General features: G+C 40.3%; 2 protein-coding genes across 4 annotated transcripts; one reads left to right on the forward strand and one right to left on the reverse strand.

Moving 5' to 3' along the window:
* Positions 1-557: 557 nt before the first annotated feature.
* On the reverse strand, positions 558-5,403 carry LOC117296837. Its single transcript, XM_033779914.1, has 5 exons — positions 5,262-5,403; positions 3,872-4,018; positions 2,687-3,325; positions 1,968-2,343; positions 558-1,620 (listed from the first exon to the last, which is right to left on the reverse strand). Exons 1-5 carry the CDS (start codon positions 5,328-5,330, stop codon positions 1,514-1,516), a joined length of 1,338 nt encoding a protein of 445 aa, XP_033635805.1. The 5' UTR covers positions 5,331-5,403; the 3' UTR covers positions 558-1,513.
* Positions 5,404-5,998: 595 nt separating this feature from the next.
* LOC117296423 (lysine-specific histone demethylase 1A-like) lies at positions 5,999-25,700 on the forward strand. Of its 3 annotated transcripts, none has more exons than XM_033779330.1 (12): positions 5,999-6,472; positions 10,602-10,747; positions 11,539-11,672; positions 12,752-12,830; positions 13,361-13,746; positions 16,757-16,899; positions 17,620-17,710; positions 19,006-19,214; positions 19,965-20,209; positions 21,361-21,548; positions 21,988-22,230; positions 22,707-25,700. In XM_033779330.1, the coding sequence occupies exons 1-12, from the start codon at positions 6,141-6,143 to the stop codon at positions 23,034-23,036; spliced, it is 2,526 nt and encodes an 841-aa protein (XP_033635221.1). In that variant the 5' UTR covers positions 5,999-6,140; the 3' UTR covers positions 23,037-25,700. The 3 variants fall into 3 exon arrangements, with proteins under 3 accessions (XP_033635221.1, XP_033635222.1, XP_033635223.1); XM_033779331.1 differs by having other exon boundaries at positions 5,999-6,467; positions 10,603-10,747; XM_033779332.1 differs by lacking the exon at positions 5,999-6,472 and adding an exon at positions 9,120-10,050 and having other exon boundaries at positions 10,603-10,747.

Raw genomic sequence — 25,700 nt, forward strand, 5'->3', positions numbered from 1 at the left:
AATTTTTAAGTAGTATTGTTTGCCATTTTTTCAAAATGAAAATTCCTGGTACATATTAAATATTTTTGTCAACGTATTTGTAATTGATGTTGTCATCTTAGAAAAATAATCCAAGGACCCCCCCCCACCCCCCACCCCAGCCCCTAAAAAAGAAGGAGATAAAGTTTAAAAAAAATGCTACTAATGATAATTGTCAAAATGGCTTTAGAACATATAAATAGTGATTAACCATATTAATTGTACCGGTACACAAATATTTCAAGGATTGCACAGTTTGTTTACGATCAGGAACTGAAAGAGAAGCGGGTCTTTTTTCAGGAGTCCATTTGTTTCAGGCATTTTGTTCAAAAAGTGAAAAATATTTGTTTAAATTACCTTTAAAGATTCAACAACATTAAAAGCGGCAAGAAATTTACATTTAAAAAATTGTTCTTAAATTTTCTAAGAAGTGATTGAATACAAATTGCAAGATGTGTTTGTTAGTTTGTTTAGATGATCTTCCCAACGAGGGAACTCAGCAAATCTTCCCACAAGGGGATATAAACACCAAGCTGGTAACAGCCAATCTCTCTCATACAAACATTGGTTTAACATATACGATTATGAAGTGCACAAATCAATAAATCGTGAGTCAGTAAACTTCATGTTTATGACAAAACTTAATCTAGTCATTGTGCTAACAGCGGTTAGCTTGGTAGGATTCAAAACCAAACCTTGTGATTGCAAGTCTTTTAGTCCGACACCATTGACCTAAAGAACTCATCATCCACAGATCCCCAAACAGCAGTCACATGTAAAAGGAGAGGGCATTTATAAGTATCTTGCTTTGGTATGCAGGCCAGATACTTCACGGGGGCTACGAAGGTGATCGTCTTCATGCCCCCTGATTGCCTTGGTGCCCTTGAAATAGCCCAGTTGAAAGTTACAATTTCCTAATAGGGTGCCCTTTACCAAGGAGAAATGCCTTGGTGCCCTTGTCCTTTCAACAATGAAGCACACAGGCCTGGGTATGCTCATCATTCAAATTGAAAAGAGCCAAGTTGTTTTAGAGATGACCTTTTACCAGCCACTTAGGATGAAGGCAGTGCAGAAACTATAATGAAAATTCAATTGATTTTCTAATGTAGAAGTGCTCTTCACAAACATAAAGATCGTTGTCTTGCCCTGCTTCAGAGATCATGATATTCCAACTCACTGCAAATTCCTACACGTATAGGTGTCCACACAAAGTGAAGTCGTTGCTTGTGTCCAAAGTATGGCCAGATCGTCACAACAGATTCCACGAGTGACACCACGCCTTTACTCATGATGGCTTGCATACCCAAGTTATGCCCCATTAATTAAAGCAACTGTTTCAACCATAGTCTAGTCGCTATTCACGAAGAAGTAAACTCAGATTGGGCCAGGGCTTTGTCCCAACTATGGCTGGCATTGACTCAGTAGTTCAGCTTGGACAATGACTTGTACAGAGACTTGAGACTTATATCCAAAATGAAAGGTACAGGCAGTATTATCAGGGGAGGGGAACGTTTTTCAGTTCAATGCGCCTGTGGGGTGCTGGGAGTAAAGTGCCCGTACCGATCACAAAATGATCCTTGTTGACGATGTACACCTCTTCCCCTGGAAAAAAAAACAAATAAACAAATAAACAAAATAAACGAAGAAAGTGGCACAGTTTAAACTAAGTTTCAAATGTTGGTTTAAACCATTTAAAGAATAAACGTAAAGTAAGAGGAACTTCTATGGGAAAGTGAAAGTTTGTAATTGCAACCTGGCAGAGGACACCACAGCAAAAGCACAGGGCACCATGGCATTTGCTGTGGGTACCGTGTGATATTTCGAGGCCTGTACTTGTCATTATGCACAGTTATCACACCATTCAAAACCACAAGAGTGAATGGTTTTGAATGGTGAATCAACTTGTTTCGAAGGCACCATTAGTAGGAGGGTTAATGGACTAAACTGACCTGTCCTGATGACCTCTCCTTCTTTCCTCTCTGATTCCGCTTTGCCCTCCCCCTCTTCATTCGCTTCGTCCTCGTCCTTAGCTTCAGTCTGATCATCATGCGCCGTCTGCTTGACACCGTCGCTCTTGGTACCCTGACCAAGCTGGTTCCTCTGCCGGTTTGTACTGTTAGCTTCTTCGATAGCGTCATTCTGTGTATCTTCACTGTCAATCGACGGCGGGCCGAGAGGGTTCACATAGTCCGCCATGGCCTGGATCTTCTGTATCTCGGAGAAGTATTGCACCGCTATCGGGGTACCAGTGATGTACGTACCGCCGTCTGATGGTATGACTGTTGCTACGACACACTCACAGCCGAGGCCCTCCAGCTGCTGCACCTAAAAATGGGATCACAATTATCAATGTTAAGATTTTTGAATGGGATTGAGGCATTGCATGGTAAGGTATCAATGGTTTGCGGTAACACCCTACATGTATGTCACGTGCATCTACTTGCCAGGTAGATTAACTGTCTAGCTTTATAGTCTACTACCGCGGAGTAGAGTTTCGGAATTCGGGAGACTTGTTAGTTCAGAAAAGAACTACTACCTGGGTGGAAGGAAGAACATTGGCTTTTAGTGGATCATTATTAACTTCACTACCACGGAGTGAATTCTTATTTGGTCTCAACGCTTTGACTAGCTTACTTTGGAGTAAGAAATATCGTAATTGCTCACTCACCGACTGTTGAACTTGATTCATGACACTCTGAATCTGTTGTTGCCTCCATTCATGATCATTAGCTTCATGACCCAGCCCTGACCCTTGACCTTGACCCTGACCTCTCATTAATGGTATTGTCTCATCGGGGAACTGTTGCGAACTCCACAATTGTTCTCGCCTTTCAACCCCGGCAACATTCATAGGAACCTGGGGTTGAGATGTGGGTTGATGGGCGGTGCTAGCGACCTGGCAACTGCTCTTTTCATCGTCCAACTCATGCTTCGATGGAACGGGTCGGTATCCTGAAGGCGTACCCCCCGAAGGTTGGGCGGCGCTGGGCTGACCGGAGCTTGGCAAGGCGACATTTTGGTCCCGCGTGGCTAAGGGTGTGTTCTTGATAAGGCTGGTGGGCAGAGGCAGGTGTGACCCGGGGGTGTTGGGCCTGATGATCGGGCCCGACGGCGGTCTGGGTTGTTGGACTCTCCCGCCAGCTGGCTGCCGAACGAGGTATAGAGATCCTGGAAAGGCACCGGATGGAGGAGGCAAGAAACGGCGCTTGTTCTCTGCCGACGGATCATGTGGCATCATCAAATCTGTCATGTTGGTCTTTTGGGCATCTTCCATGCGGCGTTTCCGTCGCATGTTGCCAATCCAGTTCTAGAGATTGTACAAAAAAAAAAAGTTTTGTAACTTATTAAAAAACAAAAGTTGTGTCACTTGTAAAGAAAGTTGCAAGAATGAATTATGTGAAAATTGATCACAAGTAAACATTATAGCATAGGATGTAAGTCTTAGAAAAGTTGCCTGTCTTATAAAGTAATCGATGTTTGAAGCTTTGCATGGTGTGGATTATAACAAAAAATTACGGAAGTCTGCATGGTCAATTACTTAGACTGCAATCACAAGGCCGTAGGTTCGGATTTCTAAGGCAATGAGGTCTCATTCAAAGCATTAAAAGAAACATTTAATTTTATGGACAATTTTATCCGGCAAATTTTTTTTTCAATGTTTTATTTATTTTTTATCGTGGTATTTTTGACACTTTTGAGAAAAGCGATGAACAACAGTTCCATCCATTTCTATATTAGAAAACTTTAGAAGAAAATAACGAATGAGATATGATTGAAAAGCAAATGTACTTCCATTGACTAAAAGACTCTGATAAACTTTAATTGGTCTAATAATAATATCGAATTTGTTTACCCTGACGATATCGAAATCCACCCCAGCTTCTTGAGCGCAAGCTACAATCTTGTCCTGGTACGCCAAGCTCTGCCCGAACATTCCATTCTCATAATGCTTCATTAAGATACGCTTCTGGTCCAAGCTGAACGAGTATCTCATGGGAACCTGAAGAAATTGGACAAAATTGTTTTTTAAAATTATTATTGAGAGTTTTATTATGTCACTCTTTTTAAGAACGCAAATAGGAGACTTTCCAACGCTAGGTGGCAGCAGACATACCGGGTAAATTTCCATTGTTTACGTAGTTCTGAACATGCGCATAATTCTGAGAACAATGGATTTACCCGGTAAGTCTGCTGCCCTCTATCGTCCCAGAAAGTCTCCCATTGCATTAATCAATTTAGCTTTGATTGAGCAAGGATCTTACTCAATGTTCTGTTCAGGTCCCAATTTCATAGAGGAGCTTATTTTATTTAGCAGAAAATATTGCTTTAAAACAGTTCTGTGCTTAGTAGCACTGTGGCAGGTTACCACTCACAAACTGTATGTGATATTGTAGTATGGCTGGTAACCTAACTTTGGTAATCAGTTATTTGTTGTGCTAAGCTACATTCTTCATCACTGAAAGATTTTTATTCCCAAATGTAAACAGGAAACCAAATTCTCACAAAAAAAATGGTACTCAACTTTCCTTTTAAACCAAAGGAAAAGGGTATGTAAATAAAAATCAGCAAGACCTGACATAAGGGCATAATTATTTATTCCCCAAATGAACTGAATTGACTTGAAAAGGGGGTTTATTCATTTGAAAGGAAATTTCATTTTATAATTATTTAGATGTAGCCCAAAGAAAATCCTTTGCATTGTTTTGGTTAAAATTAGAAAGAATTATAATTAATTTGAATTTTAGGTATTGAATAAAACCAAAAGTAATAATTTAATTTGGTTGAAAAGGGGAGGCCAAACATGAAATATATAACTTACATAATCTTTTACAAAAATGTGTTAGTCACATAAATGTTAATGTTATTCAACTCTTGACAAGACATACATTTGTCATGGCACACTTTCCATTTCCATTTTCTTTCCTCTACAAATACACTGTCAGTGCTGTTTACTTACTTTAAACATGGAGCAATATAAATTAGTTATAAACAAAAACTCTGTGAGAAAGTGACAGCAGTTGATCAAAACAAACCCACATGGCATGGGCACCCAATGATCCACGAATGCACCCAGCGTATAGTAGTTTACTTTTTTGTTTATCTTCCCACGCGCGCATGCATACGTATGTGCAGAGAGAAAAAACTGCAGCGTTTCTGCAACACTGCTGCAGTGCCAGCTTCTTCGCCTTTTCATCGCTTTTGTGGTAATTTTTTCACGACAAAAGTTTCCGAGCGCGGCTTACTTTTTGTGGTAGTGGATTGAAACCAGCTCCATGGTTGAATGAAGCCCCTTCTATCCTGGTGAACTCCATGGCAGGCACCAGGTGCGACGCTTTTCAGCTTTTCTTCTCAGTGATGAACGAAGAAATTTAAAGCTCGCACGGAATCCTCAAAATCATGCATCAAAATGGACGATCTAAATCTATTTATCTAATCAATCATTCATGAATTACCCACAATGCAATCTGATTTGACCTCGCCCTGCATTTTACGTCTTGTGTTTTCCATTTCATACAAAAATTCATTATTTTAATACATGTATATCAACAGTTGTATAGCGGTTACAGTGATGAAATGAGTCATAAAATCAAAACTTCAAGATATGCCACCATTTGGGGGTAAAATCATCTTCTTTTGAAGCTCTCTTTGCCTTTGTCAACAAAAGTTGCCAACCTCTTTCGTAAAGTCGTCGATATCTTCCGAAATCGGGGTTATCGATAATAAAATACTGAGTTTATCTGTTTTATTTACACTCCTCCATGTTTACACTTAATGCCAAATGAATGAAAAAAAGTAAAATGCTTAAACAACAGAAGCGGGCCAGACGATGAGTTTCGTGAAAAACCGATATTGAAAAGTTGTGATCGATACTCAATTTCGCCAATAATGCACTGTGTGTCCGCTAACAGAGCTGGATATATGGGGTGCACGCATGGTGTTTTTGTGATGAATTTATTGATGATGCATCATGCATGCACCACACACAATACCACAGTACACGCAGATGTTTCTTTGTTCAAAGATGTGACTTGAGTTGATGTTGGTTTTAATAAACAAAATACTTTACAGTTTATAAACATCAAAATATATACTAATATCCTAGGATTGGGTACGAAGAATCCATGGAACGGAAAGAGAAGGACAACGGAGGAAGCGGGGATGAGGCCAAAAAGAGAATAAGTCCGCAGTCGTCGGATGCCGGGAGCTCAGCATCGGGGAGCACGGGGTCAGGACCGAGCGTAGCGGTGATGTCGCTGTCGGCCAACGGTGGTGGTGGTGGTGGTGTTGGTACGGGCAGCCATGGCCACGGACACGGTGGCCACAGTCATGCCATCTCGCAAGGAATGCATAGTAGCCATGGACACGGTTCAGGGTCCCAGAAATCATTCAAGTTGGCCCCAGGAATGCATGATGCCCCAAGGAGGCAGAGTAAACGAAAGAGGGCGAAGGCAAGATAAGAGATTTTTATTAAAATCTAAAAAGTAGTTTGTGTGTTTTTGTACATGATGATGATGTTGTAGCAGGCCAGCTATCTTCATGACAAAAGAGAAGTAGACATTTAGAATAAGTTAACTTTGATTTTCATGTAATTTGTTTCATTTAATTTGTCTATAATTAATAGACCTTATGCACATGACGTCATTTCAGTACGGCGCCCCCGCATTGAGGTCAAAAGGAGGTTGTTCATTGGCCAATCGACGTGCGTTTCGATTGTTTCGTCACCGTTTGACCTCAAAGATGGCGGCTGGATGACGTCAATGCATAAGGTCTATATAATTTAGTTTATAATGTTATTATTATTGCTGCATTTTACGATGTACACGGACCACGGTGACGACTGACGTCCGCTGACGGTGTATGTAAAAGACTGCAAAAAACAGCAAAGCAAAAGTTTCACTTTAAATAAATGTTGACCAACAATAGATTTACCATATCGTTCTAGAGTGGTTTGCCATGGTTACCAAAGTTGCAGTATCTTTGCAATAGTAAAGATTGTAACCCTCCATCCTCCTGATTGTCGCGTGGTCGGGATTGGGAGAATGGAGGGTTACAATTTGAATTTATCACAGCTGAGCTACCAAAAGCTACTCGTAATGTTCACTACGTTGTTTCTGATTTGTACGTCTATACGCATGTTAAATAGACCCGTTGCATAATGCGAATCGGTTCAGGTACGTTGTGGTCATGCGCACATTTTTACGCACAAAGAACAGCTATCGTCCAATCATCCGCCTCCTTTGACCCCAGTGAGGGTGCTTTTTGTCCTCAGTGGTGGAGATTTTTTCAGCGTTTGACGTCACATGCAAGGGGTCTAATATAGGAGGTGGCTTGATCATCCCATCATATGCAATAAAAAGCAAAGATAATAATAATAACCGTATTTATAACGCGCCTTTTGCCAAAGGATACAAAGCGCCAGGTATTATTACTGCAAGGAGTGGGGCGAATTTTTGAGATATAAGACCTAATCCTTAAGCACCATGTAATGGGTTACAAGGTGCTATGGCGCAATATGCTGCCAATCCAGCCAGGAACACCCTTCTCTTTTCGATAAGTGCACTGGCTTCTTTTACATGCGTTTACACAACACATGGGACCAACGGCTTTACGTTCCATCCGAAGGACGAGGCAATGGTTATGTGTCTTGCTTAAGGACACAAGTGTCACGGCTGGGGATTCGAACCCACACTCTGCTGATCAGAAACACCAGAGTTTGACTTCGGTGCTCTTAACCGCTCGGCCACGACACTTAGCAGCCATGGCTCGAATCCGGTTGGAAAATTCACAAGACTGCAGGGCTTGTTCTCTAAAACTACATTTTTACTGGCGAAAAAACTTCCTACACATTTTTATACAATTACAAGCTGTTTTTTAACAGGGAAGCACTGAGTCCTGAGAGAAGGTTTATCTCTTTGTGTTATTGACATCGATATTCATTAGAATTTAATGATAATGTCAGACTTAAGGCCGAGTGATAACGCAAACGAAGAGAACAAGTTCTATTGGTTGAATTGCTCCACGCAGCATACGCACACGCTCATTCAACCGATAGAATGCGTTATCTTTGTGTCGTTCTTGTTTCGTTCTCGTTATCGCTTCAGTGGGACCGGTCCTTTACATTGTAGTAATATGAGTGAAGATTCCAATAAAGTGGGAAAAAAAATGCACAGTGGGGTATTCCAGTTAACAAAAACCAGACAGCCGGACTTGTACAGTACTGAGTTAACTGACCTAGCACTTAAATCACTGCCTCGGAGCCTGCAGTTTAAATGTTATTTTGGAGCCCTGGCAACAGTTGCAATCGGCCAATTTGGACTCGGCTTTATGTTGAAAAGTGGAATCGGATCTGACATCATTTTCATTTTACTGATATTGCCATTGGACATGTTGGAATGCGATATTCACAAAAATTGTAAATTGTCTTTTATTATTTCACAGACAATTTACATTTACACAGGCTATGTAAATTGTACATCAGTTCGCAATCCAATGTGTTAAAGAAACAATCAGTTTGTTATTTTCCTACATGTTTTTCTTCTGTCATGTCTGTAAACAATTTTGTTTGCTTTTGTGAGCATGTAGGGCCTATAATTCTATGAGGTTGATAAAAACATAATGTTGGTATAAAGACGTCAAAAGGTAGGTGGTGTTACAAAAAAACTTTTAAGGGAAAATGTATCAAATTGGTAATATTCAAATTTCCTTTGTAAAATACTGTAATAATAGTATAGTAGGAATGGTTGAAGACATTTTGTTTGATTCTGTTCTGTGTGTATTGTTTAATTGCATGTTAAGGAAAATCACCTATTTCACAATTTTTAGCACCATTTTGTTGTGAGTTTATTTTAGTTCATATTTTTCAATTTGTATGATTTGTTTTTGGCTTTAGTGGTGTGTAACATTAAAGTTATTGTGACAATGTATCCTTCCGCAAAATTGGCAGTGAATACATCATGTACATGTACATGTACATGTACATGTATACCAGCAACACGATGACATCATGGGATGCAGTGCGGTTGGTTGGGGAGGTGATGGGGCAAAGAAATAATTAAAGGGGAGGGGGGGGGGGGGCTTTATACCACCAATTTCTCAAATGCGTTAAATGCAGCTGAGTGATGGATGGTCTACATGCAGTGTAATAGAGCATGCACTGCATTTATAAGATCCATACAGTAGGCCTACTCACAAACATGAAATACTACCCCCCCCCCCCCCCAAGTTTAAACTATGCTAAAAGTACATTAACGTCGGAGTGACAAAATTGAAGGGGAAATGAAGTCCAGTTCCCTTTTCATGTTTTTGGTACTCTGTACATGACAACAAACACTATTGCCAATTAGTTTGCATTCACATTAAAGTGACCATGACTAAGGGGGGAAATGTAGTCCAGTTCCTTTTTCGTATGCATGATATCAAACATTGCCAACTATTTCATGTTCACATGTATCCATTTCCTTTTTGGATGATGCTAACAAACAGTATTGCCAATTATGTTAATGGCACACTGGGAACTTAATGGACGTGTCTTTACTGTGCGCACACCAGACAGTCTAGTTACTTATTCATATAAAAGCCATGTACGATCATATTGTGAAAATAATCACTTTGCATGCAGCTAAAACTCACTATTGACCTCAACTGACTTCATTTAACCTTGAACTCTTAGTCATGCTGTGTGAAATCTTTGTACACTACTGGTTTGTCCTTGGTTTACCATGTGCGGTACTTGTTGTTGTACATGAATAAACACTGTACCTTCACAGTCAATGGTGTGACAGCATTTCATCTTTTGATGATTTAATGTGCATTTAAAATCTGCAAGGTCAAATTTCTGAACCAATTCAGCAGAAACTGTTCCTTATTTTGTGACACAAATAATGCCTTTCGCTTATATTTAGTCAACTAATCGGAAGAACTGGGGCCCAATTTGAATGGGCTGCAGTGTTATGTGCTTATGGGGTGTGGCTCATTGGTCGTAAGCACAAACTGAGAGCCATGAAGTTGGGCCCTAGTCACAAGCGATTTAAAGTAAGTTGACAGTTTTTGCTTCCAAAGGAAAGTTTGTATGTGCTTGAAATTTTTGTTTTTGCATTGTATATTTATTAATTTGTTTAAATGTGTTTTTTGTATGTATTTGTTTTCCACCCTGGAGATGTGTTAACCATATTGCTAAATGCAACAATATGAGCCAATAATATGTAATCTGTTGCATTTGGCAGTCAACTAAAGATGTCATTCTTTGACTGAACTTGTTGCATTTAGTCGTCAAGTGACTTCATATTGGTATGGCATTTTGTTGTATTTGGCAGTCAACTCAAGTTCATATCTTGATGGAATATGTTGCATTTGAACGAGTACATGGTCCAACACATTGGCTAAATAGCCATGTCACCACTACATGTGTGCATGTGTTGCATTTAGCAGGGCAAACACCCTTGTTTAATCCCAACACAAACAAGATGCCTGCACATTGTTGCATTTGGTATGGTTCTCATTTCAACTGTGTTGCATTCTGTTGTGTATATTGGCAATTTCCAAAGATGTTTGAATAACTTGTAGCCTCATTGTTCTTTCCATAAGGTTGAGTATCGAGAGATGGATGAAAAACTGGCGAATCTCTCTGAAGATGAGTACTTCTCTGAGGAGGAGAGGCAGGCTAAGAAGGAGAAGGTCGTGAAGCACGTAGAGGAGGAGCCAGAGGAGAGCGACATCGAGGAGCCTAAAGGTAAAAGAGGCAAATTCTGACAACGAAATGGGAGCCAGAAAAAAAGATGTGCATAGATATTTGTTTGCATCTCAAGGCCATAAAATGGTATATTTAAAGGAACACGTAGCCTTGGATCGGGCAAGTTGGTCTATGTAACCGTTTGTTATAAAGTGCATACATGGTTAGAAAGATGTTTAAAAAGTAGAATAAAACAATCCACACAAATATGCCTCGAAATTGCACTGTTTTATTGTGTCATGAAGTAACACGGCACGCCAATTTGTTGAGTAAAACTTTTGACATCTTCAAAATGGCCAATCGTGTCGCCTGATCCAAGGCAACGTGTCCCTTTAATGTACCTTATCAGGCCTCGAAATAACACATGGCACTGCCCAAAGCAATTGCCGTGGTGCCCTGTGGAAGGTTCCTGTTCAAATTTACATTTTTCTCATAGAGTTGCTCCTTGCCAGAGGGAAATTCAAATATTGCTGATAAAGACATAGCTGGAGTCTGTTAAGGCCAAAACTAAACTGCGTTCAGCGATCATGGCCATATGCGTGCTGACGCGCAAGTTTGCACGTGCACTAATAACATATAAATGCAATCAATACACAAGTCTCAAAGTACATGTAACCCATGGCATCCACAGCAGTTTAAATAACCATAATACTTCAAAGTGGAATGTATCCTAAAATGATTAGTACTATCAAAAGCTGCTGTAGGCTTCGAACCAATAGTTTTACTAGTGAGAACCAAACGTTTCTTCCACTTGCATTGAACTGACAATTCCTTATTATGCTTTCCATCAGGTCTTGAGGGAGCTGCATTCTCAGCTCGACTCCCCAGTGACAAGATGACTGCCCAGGAGGCAGCATGCTTTCCAGATATAATCCAAAGCCCTACACAGACACAGAAGCTGTTCTTGTATATCCGCAACAGACTGGTAAAGTCTAATTAACCCCCTTGCTCAACCCAATCCCCTCCCCCACCCCTTCCACCTTTCAAGATATCATCCAAAGCCCTACACAGACACAAAAGCTGTTCTTGTATATCCGCAACAGACTGGTAAAGTCTAACTAACCTCCTTGCTCAACCCAATCCCCTCTCCCACCCCTTCCACCTTCCAAGATATCATCCAAAGCCCTAAACAGACACAGAAGCTGTTCTTGTATATCCGCAACAGACTGGTAAAGTCTAACTAACCCCCTTGCTCAACCCAATCCCCTCCCCCACCCCTTCCACCTTTCAAGATATCATCCAAAGCCCTACACAGACACAAAAGCTGTTCTTGTATATCCGCAACAGACTGGTAAAGTCTAACTAACCTCCTTGCTCAACCCAATCCCCTCCCCCACCCCTTCCACCTTTCAAGATATCATCCAAAGCCCTACACAGACACAAAAGCTGTTCTTGTATATCCGCAACAGACTGGTAAAGTCTAACTAACCCCCTTGCTCAACCCAATCCCCTCCCCAACCCCTTCCACCTTTCAAGATATCATCCAAAGCCCTACACAGACCCAGAAGCTGTTCTTGTAGGCATATATTTGCAACAGACTGGTAAAGTCTAATTAACCCCAAAAGCTTTTTTTGTTGTATATTTATAGCAGACTAGTAAAGTCTAATTAACCCCCAAAAGCTGTTATTGCTGCTATTCATTACAGACTGGTAATGTCTAATTAACCCCCTCGCTCTAACACACCACCCTTCCTGATACAATGTATATTACATACATAAGTGGGACACAGACCGAGTATGCTGTTCATTCACATTTTCTAGGAAGAAATGAAACAAAGGGAGAAGGAAATAGTCCACATTGTGTCGAACCCTGTTGTTTTTGCATCTAACATGTCTAATGAGTCTGTAAACCTCCTGAATTGTAAGATCTTAGAGATTTAGGGTCTAATTGGTCTAGAATAACGAAGAAATCCACCCCTTCATCGTAGCGTTTGTTAATGAATACACATCCATGCATGTTGAGAAATCATTATTTTCCATGTGTAATTATCCCCTTGTTTTACAGCTTCAACTATGGTTTGAGAATCCTAAGATGCAGCTGATATTTGAGAATGCACTGCCACAGATTGAAGCTCCTTACAACAGTGAGTTCCGCTCTTTTCTTTCATTAACCACTTCACATTGATATTCTGAAGAAATTACCTCAATACCCTCTACACTCTTTTGTCCTCTATTCGTGGCATGTCAAGGCCGAGCGGTCCCCAAGCTCAGGTGTTGTCAGCAGCAGAGTGTGGGTTCGAATCAGGGTCATGACACTTGTGCCGTTGAGCAAGGCACTTAACCAATTACCATATTTGCTTCGTAAAAAGTCTGGGGAGGTAGTGCTTTCTGCTCTACTTGTTACTTGTTAGGCTCCTACAGTGGATGATACTCATGCCAACATCCTTACAGAATGTGAAGGGGGGGGGGGGCGGGATAACCCTGTTTCAGTCCCAGAAGTAGGTGTCAACATGCCCCTGGTGGCAGTTGATTTGGGTCTTTCGATAGCCCAACTCAGTTAACATGTAGCCCTCACTTTGAAATGTAATGGCCGTCTATGGCCTTGTGATGTAAGGCAATCTCTCATAAAAAAATATATACAAAAATTTATGGAGTGATTGTTCTTTATTTATAGGTGATGTCCAACTTGTGATGCGGGTCCACGCATACCTCGAACGCCATGGTCTCATCAACTTTGGTGTCTACAAGCGTCTGAAACCCCTCCCCACCAAGACCATGGGGAAGGTGCTCATCATCGGGGCGGGTATCTCCGGTCTAGCCGCAGCCTCACAACTCCAGACGTTCGGTATGGACGTCACCATCCTGGAGGCCCGGGACCGGGTTGGGGGCCGGGTCACCACGTATCGTAAGAATAACTACGTGGCCGATCTCGGAGCGATGGTGGTGACGGGTCTTGGGGGTAACCCCATGACCGTTGTAAGCAAACAGGTCAACATGGAGTTGGCCAAGATTAAACAGAAGTGCCCACTTTTTGAGAGCGGAGGTCAAACGGTATGGACGGCAAGTATTTTTCTGTGATTGTTTGGAGTTCTCTAACATCGACACTGTTGTTCTACTAACATTTGAAGTTGGCCACCTGAGATGGCAGTGGTTGAGTGTAGAAGGTTCTAGACTAGGGCTGTTTTTTAATGCCAGCTCAGGCTTAGCTCTGTCACTAATTTTAAAAAGGATGCTTTTCCGATAAGACACTTTGAATAAAGGCCAATTTCATAAAGCGGTTTAGCAGAAAATTCTGCTTGACAAACTGCTTTGCTCAGTAAAAATTGAGTGGGGCACCAGCCACAACAATGTAAAGTTATTGTTATTTTGGCTGGTAACGTGTTTCTGTTAAGCAATACTTTTCTGTGCTCAGCAAGTTTTTTTGCGCTTGCAGGCTTTATGAAATTGGGCCCAGATGGATTCTTCCTAAGACAGAGCACAAGCCTAAGCCGTGGTTGAAAAAATGACCCTAGTACTTTAGCCCGCAATCTTTTAGCTCAGGTTTGTAGGTCTCGTATTCTAGTCAAAGTCTAAGTTTTTGGCATTGAATCTTAAAAGGTTGACTAACACCTTGTTCAGACAGGCATTCTAGAGTTGCGCCAAACCAAGTAGATTAGTTGACCAAAATAAATGTTGGTTTCAGACAGGCGAACTTAAAACATTACGTACATACACATTAGGATCAGCTCTTGAAAAGATGAACGACTGAAACCAAGTCGATCTTTCAAATTCTAGCATGTCCAGTCGCTCCTAACTGTTACAGGCATCAAACTTTTCACGTGCTTAATTTGGTTTTAGATACCTGCTGTACCTCATATTTAGTTTAGTTTAAGTCTTATTGGTTGAGTTTTTCTCAAGGGTTTAGTACTTTCTCAAGGGGTTTGTTTTTCCAAGAGGGAAAGTTTTATTTTGGTTAATTTTTTGACTGAAACTTGTGCAAGACTGGCTTTTATACCAATGCTGACTGCTCAATCACACAACATTTCATAAACTGTGCAAGTCTTGCGTGTATTCAAAATTTGTTAGGGCCACTTTGGTCCCATGCCAGTGCTTTAAAGGCACTGGACTGAAGTTGCAAGAAAATTATGAAAGAAAAAACACCCTTGTACAAATCAGTGTGCTTTCAGATACGAATAAAAGGCTTCTGGCCAGAAAAATTAGGTTACTTCAGAGGGAGGTGTTTCTCACAATGTTTTATACTATCAACAGCCTCCTTTGCTCCTTACCAAGAAAGTTTTTATGCTAGTATATATTTTGAGTAATTACCAAACATGTACAGTGCCTTTAACTACGAGTTCAATATGCGCAAGACTTGCTCAGTCCATTATGATTTTAATGCAGTGTTTTGTATGTGTTTCTTATTAGTTTTTTTTTTCAACATTCCTGGTTTTTAGTTTGGTGTTTGGTGGTGGTTGAAATATTCCTGTTTATAAGATTATTTTGTTTAACACATTTTAAAGGGAAGGCACAACTCTGATTTCTGTGATCATTTTGTTTTCAAAAAACTACTGACAGTAGACTTACCAGGTAAATCAACTTCCCTTGATTAAATGTGCTCAATGTTCAGAACTACGTAAGCATTAGAAATTTACCTGGTACTAGGTCTGCTGCCACCAAGTGTTCCATAGTTTACCAGGTCCTTTTTATCAAAATAACGTATCAAATTTTTTCTCTCTGTTTTCTTTCTTTCGTTTTTCCTATAAAAGATTAAAGAGGACTGCTCATAGCCTTTAAGATTAATCTAACCTTTACATGGGCAAATTTGATAGAGTAAGCACAATGCAATTACGCTTACCAGAATATAGTTAGCAGCCATAACGCATTTTTCATTCCACATGTTCCATCTGTGACCGGTATCCTACCTGATTTGGCAAAAAAAATGTTTTAGTGGTTTATTTTGCTTACGCAATCTACAAAGTTGGTTCCTGATGTGTGTTCCTTTTGGTGTCTTTATTGATCTTCAAAAACTATAAAATCAGTATTCATTATTTTCATGAGAGTGAACAAGTTTCCAATGAAACAAAGGAAAAACATGTTGTGCCCTGTCTTTAAAGTTAACATTTTATGTTATAGTTGTTCTTTTGTGTTTTTATAGTTAACTTTATTCAACTAGTTCGTATTGATACCACTCAAACCTAGAAATAATTTCCATCTAAAATCAACCAAAGTGTAGGTTCCCTTAATGGTTAATTTAAAAGTTAAAGCTAACTTGGTTAATTTAAGTTCAAACTAAAACAGAGCACTATCATCTTAACAAATTTTAAAAACGTTCCCGTATACTACTGAAACCTAGAAATAATTTCCATTCATAAATACCTCAGACAGTTTTGCTATTTCTATTGGTGGAGAGCGCGTCATGTGGGTGTGTATAAACCTTTGTTTATGACCAGTAAAAAGTGTTGAAACATAGGCGTGACACGTGAGCTTGTACCTGTTCTTATAAGACAGTTTTTTCATTCCTATTGGTCGAGAGCAACGGCTAAAACAGTTGTGCCACATCACGCGATACGCGCGACGCGCACAGCATTCCCTTATAAGGAGTTGTTTACCTGAGGGCGGCGGAGGGCTTTACCATTTCATAGCTGGATGGGTGTTGTGTTAAAAGAAATTATTTAACAATTATAATTTTTGCATTTATTTTACTTTTTGACCAAAAAGTGATGATGTTTTTGACCGAAAAGGTATTTATGAATGGGAATCAAAGTGTGTTGAATCGGTTTTCAACTAGTGGTTTAAACCCGCCGAGGCCTGGTTCTTTATAATTTACCTCGACTTTGTCTCGGTAAAAATATCAAGAACCAGGCCTCGTTGGGATTAAACCTCTTCACCACACTTTGATTCCCTTATTTATGTAGGATTAAAACAATCAAACCGTTAAAAAAAAAAGGGGGGGGGGTTTACTTTGCCTTTAACTAAAATAGTATAGATTCAAATTCGAAAAACGAAACCTCACCATCCATGATTATCAGCAGTCCAGATGAACTAATTTAATGATTAAATTAAACAATAGTTTGTTTCCTTGCATCAACAGATTCCCAAGGACAAGGATGAGATGGTAGAGAGAGAGTTTAATCGTCTCCTTGAAGCAACATCCTTTATGTCTCATCAGCTGGATTTCAACTTCATTAACGGCAAACCCGTCTCCCTCGGTCAGGCGCTGGAACTAGTCATAAAGTAAGGCCACATTTAAAATACCACATCTGGCATTTCGTAGACTCAAACTCTGATGTTTATGATCAACAACATAGCTGCCACAGACCCGGCAGACGAATTCTGCTTGTGCGTTCATGTTGGAAAATACGTGTTGACTGGTCGGTGTTGTAGGCGGAAGTGAATTACTCTCCATGCGTTGTCCGTGTGTTTGGGCAGAGTGTGGGTTTGAGTCCCGGTCGTGATACCCTTGTCCTTAAGCAAGACACTTAACCATGATGCTTTGTCCTTCGGATGAGACTTAAAGCTGTTGGTCCTGTGTGTTGTGTAATGCAAGTAAAGGAACCCAGTGCACTTATCAAAAAGAGAAGGGGTTCGCCCCAGTGTTCCTGGTTTGATTGGCTGCATGTTGTGCCACAGCACCTTGTAAATCATTACATGGTGCTATGTAAAATGAGTAGGTCTCAAACTTCAACCGAGTCCCACATACCTTGCATAACACTGAACCATTAAAGCCCCTTGACTGATATGAGAGGCTAAATAAGAAGCCACTATTATTGTTGCTCAAAATGTTTATGGGCCCACAATTATTTACATGTTTCATTTTGTTTATTAATTCTTGTTGCGAAGCCAAGGATTCTCAGAAAAGCAATTTTCCAAAACCAATGTTGATTTATACTTTTGTTCCGTGAATGCACAGACGGACATTCATTTTAACGTTTTTTATTTTTTATTTTCTTGCAGGCTTCAGGAGAAGCAAGTGAAGGAGAAGAAAGGTGATTATCTAAGGACGTTGATCAATCTCCAAGATCAAACCAAGGAGAATCAAACACAGGTAAGGGAAGGAGGTTGTCAAGATGTAATCAAGCCATTGAAATTGTGTTTTGTTCCAAAAAAGTAGTTGGTGTATCCCCACATATGCATAAAAATAAACAAATTTGTGAAAATTTTGACTCAATTATCAAAGTTGCGAACGAATAATGAAAGAAAAAAATACTCTTGTTTCACTTATTTGTGTGCTTTCAGATTCATAATAAAAAACTTCAGGCTTAAAATCTTTAAATGTATTTGAATAAGAAATAGACTATAGTTGCTTCAATTTTTTTGGGGAAGGCAGTGCATTCTGCTCTACCATCCAGGCTCCTAGTGGATAATACCCATGACTACATCCTTACAGACTGTGAAGGGTGTAACCCTATTTAAGCCCCAGGAGTAGGTGGCTCCTAGTGGATGATACCCATGCCTACATCCTTACTGACTGTGAAGGGGGTAACCCTATTTCAGCCCCAGGAGTAGGTGGCTCCCTATTGGATGATACCCATGCCTACATCCTTACAGACTGTGAAGGGGGTAACCCTGTTTCAGCCCCAGGAGTAGGTGGCTCCTAGTGGATGATACCCATGCCTACATCCTTACAGACTGTGAAGGGGGTTACCCTATTTAAGCCCCAGGAGTAGGTGGCTCCTAGTGGATGATACCCATGCCTACATCCTTACTGACTGTGAAGGGGGTAACCCTATTTCAGCCCCAGGAGTAGGTGGCTCCTAGTGGATGATACCCATGCCTACATGTACATCCTTACAGACTGTAAAGGGGGTAACCCTGTTTTAGCCCCAGGAGTAGGTGGCTCCCTATTGGATGATACCTATGACTACATCCTTACAGGCTGTGCAGGGGGTAACCCTGTTTCAGCCCCAGGAGTAGGTTGCAATGTGCCCCTGGTGACAGTTGAGTTGGGTTGATAGCCACAAATTAGTCAAGTGTAGCCCTCACCTTGAAGTGGCCTTGTGAGTCTGACGATATCTCAAAAAAATAATATCACAGCATGCAAAAGAAAGATACAATTTTCCTTTGTGTGCCGGTAACTCCTTGAGTCGAGCTATGTACGTCCCGTAGCGAGGGTCTTTCTCAGGATCCTCGCTGTTCCCAAAAGCGCCGCCTTCTATAACAGATCTATCCTCCTATTTTGTTGAGTTTGCACTGAGTGTAATTTATTAACTTCCTTCTGTGTGTTGATGTTGTTTTACCTACTGCAACCACTGTGCCATTCAGCCTTCAGGCTGGAATATGTTGTGAATAAACCAATAATAATAACAATATTACTATTTGGTAAACTCTCTCTCTCATCAGCTTCTTGTACTTCAAGACAAGATTAAGGAGCTCCACAAACAATACAAGGAGGTCTCGGAGGCCAAATCACCGCGGGATATCACCGCAGAGTTCCTAGTACGCAGCAAGATGCGCGATCTAAACACTGCCCTCAAGGAGTACGATTCACTCGTCTTTAACCAGAAAGAACTCGATGAGAAGACACAGGAACTGGAGAATAATCCTCCAAGGTGGGTGCAGCTCAACTTCTTAACTAAATAATTTGAAAAAGATAACTAAACATAGGGAAATATATTTGTCTCTTTCTTAGAGGGGGGGGGTGGCAGGAGAGATGTTAACATCTTAGAATGAATTAGGATTTGAGTGTGAGTTTATGGATTTGCAGTGGATTTATAGATGCTGTGAAGAGGAAACTTGTCTTGTCGGTTCAACAACATCTAACTCACTTTTAAGACAAGCTTAGTATCCTCTAATCTTAAAGGGAAGTGTAATTGAAAAACTTTGAAAATGTGTGGTGGTAATCTTTGGTAATCAATCTTTAAATCAATGACAACAAAAAAACCAGCAACTTTCCGTAGTATACATTGCATCTCAAAGAAATGTGGTTATGTAAAAGAAAAAAAAACGCCCGGAAAACTTGCCCGACACTCAGGATTCCCCAACCACCACTGGACAAATTTTCTTTGTTTTTACCACCACACATTTTAAAAATTTTTCAATTACATCGTTTTCACCAGAATGAAAATTTTGGTATTTAGCAATAAAAATGGTATCCAAAGCCAGTATTTTTGAGCACTTCTTTGACTTGAGTCTATTTATATGATCTACCATGTAGCAGATCCATCTGGCAATCCAAAGTGTTTTTCCTAAAAAAACTGAGAAATTTTTAACACTTCAATTTAAAAAAAAAAGTACCCATTTTTACTCAACTTTTGTTGGTGCTGAATGAAGATCAATCAATTTATTTTTTCCGTCTGCAGTGATGTTTACCTCTCGTCTCGAGATCGTCAGATCCTGGACTGGCACTTTGCCAATCTGGAGTTTGCCAACGCCACGCCCCTCTCCACCCTCTCCCTCAAGCATTGGGACCAGGACGACGACTTTGAGTTCACGGGTAGTCACCTGACTGTGCGGAACGGCTACTCCTGCGTTCCGATCGCACTGTCCGAGGGACTGGACATCAAACTGAACACCGTCGTCAGACAGATTAAGACCAGCCCAAACGGTGGGTGATATTAAGATTCTGTGATTTTAACTATAGTAGATTAGATTAGATTAGACTAGATAAGACTAAACTAGACTGAACTGGAAAGTAACCTGACCGTGCGGAACGGCTACTCCTGCGTTCCGATCGCGCTGTCCGAGGGACTGGACATCAAACTGAACACCGTCGTCAGACAGATTAAGACCAGCCCAAACGGTGGGTGATATTAAGATTCTGTGATTTTAACTACAGTAGATTAGATTAGATTAGACTAGATAAGACTAAACTAGACTGAACTGGAAAGTAACCTGACCGTGCGGAACGGCTACTCCTGCGTTCCGATCGCGCTGTCCGAGGGACTGGACGTCAAACTAAACACCATCGTCAGACAGATTAAGACCAGCCCAAACGCTGGGTGATATTAAGATTCTGTGATTTTAACTATAGTAGATTAGATTAGATTAGACTAGATAAGACTAAACTAGACTGAACTGGAAAGTAACCTGACCGTGCGGAACGGCTACTCCTGCGTTCCGATCGCGCTGTCAAAGGGACTGGACATCAAACTAAACACCATCGTCAGACAGATTAAGACCAGCCCAAACGGTGGGTGATATTAAGATTCTGAGGGTTTGAAATTAACACTGGACTGCATGGCTGAGGCCAGTACGCTTTTCTTTGGTTAACCCAAAATATTTATTTACTGTCACCACAAAGTAGGGGAAAGCAGTTGCTGGTTACTTTTTTTGTTCTGACTACGACTTTATATTACTCTCTTCCAAAAAACGTGTTGGCAAAATTTTAGTTTTTAAGTTTAAAAAAGAAAATTGCCATGAAAAATCTTTTTAAAGCACTGGAAAAATTGTCAACTTAAGTCAGTTTAAAAAATATTTATATTTACTTAGATTTATTTCTTCAAAGATTGAGTAATAAACCACAACAGAAAGTGACTGGGTAAACTTTAAGATAAGTTTGGGTTGAACAAATAGAAAATGACTAGAGCGGGAGTTGAACAAATATTTTGAGTAATTACCAATGGTGTCAAGTGACTTTTTAGTATTTACAAAATTTGTGAAAGCCTGAGAAATGATCTGTGAAATTAAACCAATCAAATTCTAATCAACAAACAACTTAAAACCTTTGTATCAATCTTTTTTTTCTTTTTCTTGCAGGTGTGGAAGTCCTTACCCAGAGTACTAAAAATCAAAGCGGTATGTACACCTACAAGGCAGACGCAGTAGTGTGTACTCTACCCCTTGGGGTGCTCAAGCAATCCCCTCCAGGGGTACAGTTTGTCCCCCCACTACCGGAGTGGAAGACAAGTGCTATACATCGCATGGGTTACGGCAATCTCAACAAGGTGGGTTTTAATTCACATTACAACAAGTCAAAAAAAAAAAAAAAGTTAAATGTTAAATCTACGCATGGTGTGGAAAACAAGAACACTTGTCAATTTAAAGACACTGGACACTATTGGTAGTTGTCGTAGACCAGTATTCTCACTTGGTGTATCTCAACATATGCACAAAATAACAAAACGGGAAAATTTAAGCTTAACTGGTTGTCGAGGTTGCGAGATAATAATGAAAGAAAAAACACTCTTGTCATACGAAGTTGTGTGCTGTCAGATTCTTGATTTCGAGTCTGAGGTCTCGAAGACAACATTGAATTTCCCAAAAATTTAAAACACAAAATATCTTGGAACCAACTTGTTTGTAGGTTGTCATGTGCTTTGTGACAAGGCTTTCTGATCACATGGAATTTCTAAAATGTCTGAAACATATTTGTTTTGTTCATAGGTTGTCCTGTGCTTTGACAAGGCTTTCTGGGACCCCTCAGTGAATCTCTTCGGTCATGTAGGAAGCACAACGGCCAGCCGCGGAGAACTGTTCCTCTTCTGGAACCTCTACAAGGCACCAGTACTCCTCGCTCTGGTCGCCGGTGAAGCAGCGCAGATCATGGAGAATGTCAGCGACGATGTGATCGTGGGACGATGTCTGTCTGTACTGAAGGGAATATTTGGAGCTAGTACTGTTCCTCAGGTAAGAGACATGAAGTGAAATAATCCTGACCCCCACTCATAGATTAAAATTTTTTTTAACCGTTTGATTGTTTTACCCTACATGATGTAGATTTCTATGTGAAAATTTATGTTCAAAAGGTGGCTGCCTTTGAGATATCACCAACATCTCGGCGCAATTATGTCCAAGTTTGAAGAATAATCCCTAATAGGAATACACAATCTGAGAAGTATTACTGCAGGATGGCTTTTCAGATTCAAATTTTGGGACATAAAAACGTTTACTTTGAAGTGAAAAGTTTCTCAAAGTACAGTTGAAAGCTCCTGTTGAGAGATGTTTATTGCTATTAATTTAAAGAGAGTCGTATAAAGCGTGACCACGCTTGCACACTTCCATTGTTTGACATCAAAGATGGCGGCCAATGTTATTGGTTTATAAGTTTGCAACATCGCAACAAATCAACTTTGTCATTTTTGTGTTTTTCGTTTTAATTCCAGCCAAAAGAAGCAGTTGTCACCCGTTGGCGTGCCGACCCCTGGTCCAGGGGGTCCTACTCCTATGTTGCGGCAGGGTCATCCGGGAATGACTACGACCTGATGGCAACCCCCATCACACCGACCCCAGTGGTCCCGGGTGCACCTCCCCAACCCAACAATATGCCCAGACTGTTCTTTGCCGGTGAGCACACAATCCGGAACTACCCGGCCACCGTGCATGGGGCTCTGCTGAGCGGACTGCGGGAGGCCGGGAGAATCGCTGACCAGTTCTTGGGATCCCCGTATGCCCCTCAGAGACAGGTGCCCCCTGTTGCTCATCAGACTGCCTAAAAGAGACAACAGTGATTGATACCCAGGAGCAGGGCCTTGAAATAACCCATAGCACCACCCAGCACTTGCCGTGGTGCCCCTGTGCTTTTGCTGTGGTGCCCTTTGCAAACTTACATTTTCCCCAATGAGGTGCCCCTACCAGTGGAAGAATTGCTGTGCCCCTTCAAGAAGGAAGTTCAAGGCCTTCAGGAGGATCATCTCACAATGTATTGTCAGCTTCTAACTACAAGGACCCAGTTTTTCGTGGAGCCATGTTTGGAAAATGTTTCCCACTAAATTACAAGGGATCACAAGGCAGGCAATTTACAAGATAAACTTGACAATGTGTTGTATAAAACTAAGTTCACTAACAACTGCACTAGTTTGGCCGGCTGAAGAAGATGCCAATTTATGCACTATGTACGTGGGCTATTTTGTTCGGTGGAGGTACAGTATACACACTTTGCTTGCTTGCGGTTTGAGATGTTTGTGAGACACCTCTGCAAGAAGTCTTAAGGATCCCTTTATACTAAGGAAGAGTCTTGGACCATAGGCAGACACCCATTGTGTGAAAGTATGGAGTAGTCCTACACACATTAGTATTTTTAACGTTCCAGTGGAACTTTGCGATGGTCTAACGAAACGATCAATGTGCAAGCACTGGATCCAATTAGATTGTTCCTACCATTCCAATATTTTCTCGTAAGGAAAAAACTGCCAAGCCTGTAAAAGAACGTTTATGGCCTTAATGCAAACTGCCGTTTTCTAAAATAAACTCCTTAAAAAAGAAGAACAAAAAACCTATAAGAACGCTCGGAGAACTTCAGTTTATTTTGCAAAATCAGAGCAAAATGTTTTACTTTCCCAAGATAGAATTATACGCTCTTGGGTGGCACAGTCCGGATTTTGTGGAGAAAAATTGTTTCGCTGTACAAAAGTGTTTTAAAAAAGTCTGTGCAATTTTGGGTTGAGTAAAACTCAATTAAATTCGCTTGCCTATATTCCGACTCCAAACATGGCCGACAGGATAGGTGCATATAACTGTTTGAGTAAGCTGCACATTTTGAAGAGGATCAATGTGTCCCAGAGCTGATGTTTCTCACTCCCTCCCCAGCTCTCTTTTTTTCCATGAGAGTTTGTAAAATATTTCCCTGTAAAAAAAATTCCTTGTGTATATATACTTGAAGGTGCCACCATGTTAGGTCTTAAATGAAGACAATATCATCAACACAGCAAAACCTTTTCACTATTTGACCATACAATATTTAATGTAATTAAAGATTCACTATGTCGGCCTGCACTATGATATTATGTGATGACTGTATCTATGCAGTACACAGTCAACCCACCTACTGTCTAACGATTCGATATCATCCACTGTTTTAATTATAGATGCATACATGTAATATCAATTTACAATATGATACCATGTTGTGAATACATACGGCAAAGTACAAGGTTAACCCTCCTACTGTCTAACCATTCACTACCATCCACTGTGGTTTTATACACTAATCCTCCCTGCAATGTGGTATGTGGCGAATGCATCCAAACAGTGCCCAGAAAAATATATGCACCATTATTCAAAAGCACACAACCCCTTGCTGTTGATTGGTTGGTCAACTCACTGTTTATGTAAATAATAGTAGGAGGGTTAACCTTGATTAATTTTAGTATAATTATCACCATGTGCCCGAGACGTTGCAAATTTAAAAACAGAAAGTTACTAAAATATTTGTAGGATCAATGTCTACAAAAAATGAGACAAGAAGTAAAAAACATTATACGGTTTTGTCATTGAATTGTAGACTCTTTGCAAATATTGGAACAATTTGAAAAGATCAGTTCAGGACATGACCTTTACTGTTAGAGTGTGATCGGGTGGACGGTGGTCCAATCTTGTACCCGATTTTGGGCATTTGGCTCATGATGGCTATAGTCTCAGAAGGGTTACATGTACACCTCAAAATGTGATCGTAGTCATACATGTACTTCCAATCTTGCTACAAAATGTGAACAGTCCGCTATTGCTGTACTGTGCATTTTTTTTCTTTTTGCAGTGACGTGACAGTAGAGCGGCAATGATGCATCTTTGTTGTTGGTTTTGGTGTTGTGTAGTAAGGACTTAAAGGGATTGTAAACACTTGGTAATTGGAACCCACTGTTTGTTTCATTCCTTTATAGGTGTAGGTATTATACCATCCAACTGAAATTGCAAACTGTGGTAGCATTTTTGAGATATGCCTCAATTCTAGTTATGCTCTCGCAAGAAGAATGATCTGCATTTGGAATACACAATTTCAGAACTGTTACTGTTAGTTATGCTTCTCAGATTCAAATTTTGGGGGATAAAAAGTCGCATTCAATAACTGCAGTACTTCAAGGTGAAAAGTTTCTCAAAATACTTTATACTATCGAAAGCTGCTGTACTTCTAACGAAGTTAGTTTTGATTGCCATTTTCAGAGTCATTACCAAATGTATACAGACCCTTTAATGAATTCATAATCAGTGGAGTTCAAACAAGGTAGCATCTTTAACACTGTTTGGTTTTCTTTAAAGACTTGTTATTTATTTTCCCTTCATGTTGTAGTTGTGATCAATCTTTCTTAAAAGTCCATTTTGTTACTATTAAGTTTCTTTACTACTTGAATAATATAAGTACTTCACCAACTACAAACTGAAAA

Source organism: Asterias rubens, chromosome 11, assembly GCF_902459465.1.
Source record: "Asterias rubens chromosome 11, eAstRub1.3, whole genome shotgun sequence".
Classification (NCBI taxonomy): domain Eukaryota; kingdom Metazoa; phylum Echinodermata; class Asteroidea; order Forcipulatida; family Asteriidae; genus Asterias; species Asterias rubens.